Below are 7,500 nucleotides of genomic sequence, written 5' to 3' on the forward strand. Positions count from 1 at the left end.
AGAGAGAGAGAGAGAGAGAGGCAGTCAGTCAGAAAGCTTAATTCAATAAATCCAAACTATAGCGGCATCTAAAACTTTCCATACAATTCAATCACTTTAATGTCCCACGAGCACTAATAGCAAATTTAGTAGTAAATAAACGGATGCACGTTATAGGTCATTAACAGTGAACATAATATATTACCCATATTATTATGCAGTAAGTTTGGAATTTAAATCCACGACGCACTTTGTGCGACAGGAAAAACCACATGGCAAACCTCGTGTTTGATAAGAACACCGTCCACCTACATATCCTAGCACTAACAAAAAGACCATTAACACAACCAGCTATCACAATTGACTGCCTAGAAAAACATGGGCAAGCCTGTAAACAAAAACAAATAATAAACAAGAACAAGAATAACAAGAGTAGCAGTACCATATATCAACGCCACTTACAGGACACCTATTTCCATCACCAACAACAGCACCACCACAACCACCAAAAATAATAACAGTACAACCATTACTTTTGCAAACTACCAGCAACAGCAGGAAGAAGATGAGCCAAAGCACACCGGCCGACCACAGAAAACAGGAGATGGCAATTATTTCGAGAGGATAAAGGGAGACCGGACTGCCTCATAGGTTTAAGAGACGGTGATTTGGCGAACATCCCTTTTTCTCGGGTTAACAGACATGACATGGCAGATTCAATTGCGTCCACCCCCCCCCCCCTTCCCACACACAAACACGACCCGTAGTACCACAAACACTACGGTAACAAAAACAAGAGTCCAGATAGGCTGACTCACCGTCTTGATCATCCTCTGCTGTTGGTCCGCCAGGTACTCACACAGCTGAGCGCGAGTGGCGTTGTCCCAAATCAGGTACGGGTTCTCCGAGTTGCTGTTCAGGACCTTTAACAGCTGGTGGGAGTAGATACAAGGAAAGGGTTACTGCGCATGTTTTGAGCGGGACACGCGTCCAAGACTTCTTGGGAGATAGACGGAAGAAAAAGAGACACCCCCCTCCCCCTACACACACCCGCACCCCCGCGTGAGCACACACACACATACATTTCTAAAAGTATTGTATAGTTTTAGTAAGAGTTTTATAGTATTTGCAACACAATATGTTACATAAGGGACGGGGATTATTACTACTAGCGAGTTACATACAAAGAAAAGAAGGAGTAGAGAAAAGGACATAGGTGTTTTTGATATGAAAGATGGAGCAAAGCCTAACAGAGTACCTGCCAAACACTCACAAGTGGGTATAAAAAAGGACAGGGATAAGGGAAACTGAAAGAAAGAAACAGAGAGGGGAGTACAGAAAGAAGGGAAGAGAGGAGCAGAGACCAGGCCGGCACATAACAAAGCGAAGTTAAAAACTAATAGACTATGGGCTACTGGAACCCCCCCTCCCCCCCTCCCCCCCCCCCCCTGGGGATTTTTGCTCACTATGATTTTCTGAAAGAGCACACTCAGGACTATGCACAAAAAAAGTTTGCACCAAAATGTTGGCAATCTGCGGAGTTATTGCCCCTGAATTGTCGAAAATTGAGCAAATTGACTTTTTTTTTTTTATTCACTTTTTTTGTTGGTATTTTGATTTTCTTTTAATTGAGATTAAAGTTGGCGTTGTGGGTTAAAGAAAAACAGTTATATTGAACATTTTGTGGTAGTTATTTACATAGCTTATAGAGAAAAAAATAATGTTTTAAGTCCGTTTTCTCTAAAAATTGAAAACAGCCGCACAAAGTTAGCGTAACATACTCCCTGCTGGGTATTACACAACAAAGGAAAAGCTACACATGCCAAACATTTAGTTCAACAGAAAATCAGTACAATGCAGAGTTACAGACAGGCCTTAGCAATGCAGATGGATATTTGCTATTTGTGTACATGATGTATTATATTGAGTTGTCTCGTACAAAGAAATTTATATAATTGAGAAAGAGATTATAGCATCTAGACTTGCATAGAGCATAATATGTAACAGAAGTGAGTTGCTTGGGTGCTAGTTATCCAAATGTTATACTGTAAATCAGTTGATGTTGCATGTAAAGTCTTATTTAGATGCTTTCTATGTCATCAGTTCATCTTCACTGCTGTCACTTCCAGAATCTGAAATCTCATCTTCTTCATCACATATGATAGAGGAGATGGTTTTCATCTTTGTCTTCCTCTTGTTCTGTATCTGATCCTGACAAAATATCAACCAATTGTTGAGGGACCAAGTCTTTGCACCACTCCACTGAGAGCACTCCACCATTATCTCTCTTCCAACCAAGATCTTGCGGATCAGGTACATTTGTATTAATGGTTGAGCCAGATGTGCTTGCTTCCATATTAAAGTTTAATACTATTAATAGTTTACACATAGGATGTCAGCTTCAGGGCGTCTCTCGCATGGTGTCAAATCCATCAAAGCATGACAGTAAGCTTTGACCTTTTGCCATGTACTTTAGCCTTACAAGGTCATGATGAAACTTGTTAGCGCTAGAGTAAGCAGGTTTTCCGTACAGGTGACTAACAAACTTTTCCAGATTGGAAAACAGTTCTGAAGAAACAGTTTCAGATGTTCCTAGCTCCTTGAATGAAACAGCAAACTCTGGGTGCCTGTGGAGAATGGTGAGCGGCTTCACCTTTCCTCTCTGGACAAAATCGCTAGACTCCTTACATCCAAAGAATGCATGGAGTTCAAGAATAGAATCCTGTAAATGTGTTTCCATTTTGGAACAGAGAGTCTGAATGTGTAGACATCTTCTTCTTTTTCCAAACCCGTGTCAAAATTCAAACTGTGTGTGAAATGTTGAACAAATGCAATCATCAGTAGAAAGACATCAGTGTCTGGGGACCGAATAATGATGTCTGTGTTTGGAGTAGCAATGTTCTGATCAGAGAAGATGGCATGTACGATCAGCAGTGTGTCTGCTTCCTCATGGCTGGAGGGTAACTCTGGAACAGGTCTTGAATCTGTAGTCTTTCCATCACTGCTACTGAGGACAAAGCACTGTTGGTCACTCGCAAAGTACGAGGGCTGTCGCACGGAAAACCGGAAAAGGTCCATAAAAGCAACAATCTTTGTCCTATTATAATAAAAATATAACACATCATACCTCAACGTGTGCTTTATTTCTCAATGTAATCACCATCCCGCTGGACGCATTTTTTCCATCGCTGGATCAGGGAGAAGATACCGTCCCTGAAGAATTTTTCGTCAAGGGATTTCAACCAATCTTTCACGGCTTCCACGAGGTCTTCGTCGTCGGTGAATCGCTGTCCAGAAATATGGCGTTTCATTGGTCCAAAAAGGTGATAATCTGACGGGGCCAAGTCAGGACTGTGAGGTGGGTGTGGCATAACTTCCCAGCCGAACCTTTGGATCCAGTCTTTCGTAGCGTTTGCGGTGTATGGCGTTGCGTTGTCATGCTGCAAAATGATCCCGCTGGACAACCGGCCTGGTCTTTTTCGGCGCACAACCTCTCTTAACTTATCAAGAGTCTGGCAGTATCTGTTAGCATTGATAGTTTGTCCTGGTTCCAGAATGTCAAGAAGCAGAACACCCTTAGCATCCCAGAAAACCGTGGCCATGAATTTCTTCACCGATGGCTGAACTCTAAACTTTTTCGGGGGAGGTGAAGACGTGTGCTTCCAAACCATTGAATCCCTCTTCGTCTCAGGGGTCATGTGGTGTATCCAAGTCTCATCACCTGTAATAATGCTTCTCAGAAATGCTTCATCGTATTGTTGGAGGTCTCCAGATGCGTTCATGACTCCCGTGACAGCTTGGCGACAACGATTCAACAAAGTCTGAGACACTTCAACACGACGCGTCTTGTGGTCAGCTGTCAGCTCTTTTGGGACCCATCGAGCAGAGACCTTTCGATAGTGCAGCTCATCAAACACTATCCTATGGACAGTTGACTTTGAAATGTTTAGCGACTCGGAAATTTCGCGAATTTTTAGGCGCCTGTCTGTTTGAATGAGTTCGTTAACGCAACTCTTGTTGTCCTCAGTCTTGGCAGAAGAACAAGGTCCTGGGTGGACTTTGTCATTGATATCCGTATGCCCGGCTTTGAACTTACTACTCCACTCATATACCTGTGACTTTGCCATTACTTTCTCCCCGTAAACTGACTTTATTTCAGCGTGTATTTCTATAGGTTTGAGACCTTTTGCGGTCAGAAACCGAATGACAGATCTCACTTCTATCCTTGACCAATTTTCCAAGTGGGTAGCCATCTTTGGAGAACTGCTGTGTTCGTTTGGTTTGTGCGATGCTCATGGTGTTCAATCGGGAAATTCCAATATGATTGTTTTACAAGTGTGCGTTTACAGAATGTGAAAATATTGAATAGTTTTCAAATTACAGCAAAATTCCGGTTTTCCGTGGGACAGCCCTCGTATATTTTTCTGTTCAGCAACATCATTGCATAACAATCTTGTTGCCATACATAAAGTAAGAACTGTGTCAGTTGCCTTTTGTTTTCATTATTCATATGGAGCACTTTGAAATCTTTGATACTCTGTTTGTTATCAAGGTGTGTTCCACCTTAGAATTGATAAAACACGGGTCAAGCTGTTTTTTTGGAATATGGATTGACCCTTTCTTTGTTCTGTCAACCTCTGGTGTCGGCTGGGGAATGTATGGCTGCTCTTTGATTTCTCGTATGACTAGTCCATGAGTTGAATGTGTGGATCCAGTTCCTGATAATGTTTCCTCATTCAAGTCAAAATTGTCCCAACAGAAGTGAGTGATGAGGTTGTTGTCAGGCATGATGGATGGGGCCAAACTACCTGAAGAAAGCTGTATACTGTCACACATGGCAGTTTCCACTTCTAAGAGAAATGAGTGGGATACAGAATGTCCATGCCGGTTTAAGATATTGATCAGCTCAGTGTTTCCTGTTGGATGACGGACACATATACCAATCATGATATGTTAAGGCTTTTTCCTTTCCCCTTTCGTCACATTGTAGCATATGTCCTGACCTGTAGTAGAAACAACTCTCCTGTGGCATCTTATTGACTGTGGTTTTCCATTCTTAGAGTAAAGAAAGGAAAGAAATATTGTACATACTTGTGGAATCTGCTAAGTTTCTGTGCGCAGATCTGTGTCTGCTGAAAGCCAAGGTAACTTTTCACTTTCATTGCATCCATCAAGAACAGGTCGTCGTATCACCTTTGCCACTTCTATAACAAGTCTCTCTTCAGAGGTTACATTTTCAAAGGCTACTCCGACAGCCTGCCCAGTTGAAATTTCATCAGAGTAGACGAGATCACTTGTCCCAGAATATCTCTGCCAGAAGTTGACACAAGTTTCTCCTCAACTTATATGTCTTGTAGTACTTGTAAAACTCTGGATAATTTGTTTCCATGAAAGTGCAATACATCTCTTTCAAAAGACAAATCCTAACAACAAGGACCAGTGCAGTGACATTTTCTTCCACAAACTGACGGACGTGCTGAAAAGCCTTGGAGTGGGCTTCTTCCTCTGCAGCTGGAGCTTTCTTTCTTTCTTCAGCTTCTGCCTTTTCTTCTCCAGAAAGAGTATTTAGATGTAGAAGCTTGTGAACGTCGATACTCCTTACGTGTGTAAGCTTTTCTACATGGTTCATGATGCAATGCCTCTTGGGCAATAAGAACAGCATTTTCAATTTGGCCCCGAAGTTTTGATTCAGTTTTCCTGTTTACAGCTTCTTTTACAGAGGCTTCAGATGTTCTGTTAACATATTTGACAAGTTTATGAACTTTCTTGGTTCCCATGCTGTCATGTGTCCATTCAGTAGTCTTTTCACAGAAAAGGCATTAAATGGGCAAGAGGCGTGTTGAAAACGATTGCTTTACCTTTTTCCTAGTGGAGCAAGACCCTTCTTGTGCTGATTTGTCAGACTCCCCTGATGAATGCCTTTTTCTTAGACTCCTCAAATTGATGAATGTATTGTAGCAGTAATCATGAAACCCATGTTGAGCAGTCAAACTCAGTCGGTATTCTTTCAAAAATTGAGGACAGTCTATCACCGTCAGTTTCTGCAAGGCACCGTTGTGTTTTTGATTTTTGAATGGTGTCCCAGCGTCTCTCAGTGAGGGGTTTTATTTCATCATGGCCTTTGAAGTTACAGTTATTCACTGCACATGTCCTTTCTTCAAGCTGTTCTTTCTTTTGAGATTTTGACCTCTCTTTCTTTGATGTCAAGGGAACTGATTTCAGTTCTATCTTTTGAACATTCCATTCATTCTCTGAAGCATACTCGTATAAAGAAAATTGTACATTGCTAGAAAAACCAGACTTCAAATTTTTCACCTCTGTCTTCTTTTAAATTAGCTTTAACAAACAAAATGTTTTTTAAGACACCTTTATCATGCCCAAATGATTGATCTAGACTATATCTGAGACAAAATTACTCATGCCGCCTTTTTGACGTTTTTAAAATGACGCGCGGCAGTTTTGTATTTTTTCAATATAGCAATAGCAAGGGTCATAACTCCTTAACTCATAGTTATTTTGCACACAATCCTTCTCATTTTGTGCCTCAAACTTTGAGTCAAAGTGTGTACCTATCAGAAAACTACTGTATCAAGTTATAGAAGATTTGAAGCAATGGAATTAATCATTTCTATAGATTTTGAGAAATCAGCCTTTGAATTTTCTTTTTTCCTCTTTGCACCTTGTAATTAATTAGCAAAAATGTTTTTTTTACAACACTTACATCATCTTATAATATTTGAGTTTTACATCATATGAAAGTACACATTTTTGGCTTCACAGAGAACCCCAAAATAAAAATCAAGTATTTTCTTAATTTCTGGACAATCAAGGGCCGTAACTCTGTAGATTGCCAACATTTTGTTGCAAACTTTTTTTTTGGGAAGGCCCTAGGTCATACCCTTTCAGAAAATCATGGTGGCGAAAAATCCCCAGGGGGGGGGGGGGGGGGGGGGTTCACTCCCAGTAGCCCATAGCCTATAATGACGTCGCTGAAATAACTCAAACGCCATAATATCACAGAAGCCAGACCCCATAGTATAAAATAAACACAATCTTGCTTCTTGTTCAAAGCCATAACATTCTTGCTAATTCACAAGCAGAAGAAAAAACGATAAACACTTGTAACTATCGAAAGGTATTATTAACAAGGCTTGTGGGAATTACACACACTGAATAATTATTATAAATGGAAAATGCAGTAATAATAAAAAATAAATGACATAAATTTATAAATAGATCTAGCGCTCAACCCCAATTAAAGTACACAGGCTCTGAACTCTGAGTAGTCTGAGCGCTTTTGTACAGTTCTAGAGGTAAAAACATTTGATAAACTTAAGTTGTAGGAGTACATTGAGAGGCAGAATCAAATTACTATAATTTAAGCGAACAAATCATCCAAATCCAACTACATCCCCAAACAAAACACTCCACATGCATCTACAAAAGAGAACAATATCTAAAAATACAGCAAACAAGTCAAACAACAACCGAGTAATAACTGTGACCATGCCTATGGCATGC

The 7,500-nt window shown here is 40.6% G+C and overlaps 1 protein-coding gene across 2 annotated transcripts in view; it reads right to left on the reverse strand.

Moving 5' to 3' along the window:
• The window catches only part of LOC101847707 (dnaJ homolog subfamily C member 13), a 336,952-nt gene that overhangs the window by 103,225 nt on the left and 226,227 nt on the right, over positions 1-7,500 (reverse strand). For both annotated transcript variants that reach the window (XM_005092779.3, XM_005092778.3), the window contains one exon: positions 798-911. In XM_005092779.3, coding sequence (XP_005092836.1) covers positions 798-911 — 114 coding nt within the window. The remainder of the gene's footprint in view (positions 1-797; positions 912-7,500) is intronic.

The sequence above is a fragment of the Aplysia californica genome, unplaced genomic scaffold (genome assembly GCF_000002075.1).
Source record: "Aplysia californica isolate F4 #8 unplaced genomic scaffold, AplCal3.0 scaffold00052, whole genome shotgun sequence".
Classification (NCBI taxonomy): domain Eukaryota; kingdom Metazoa; phylum Mollusca; class Gastropoda; order Aplysiida; family Aplysiidae; genus Aplysia; species Aplysia californica.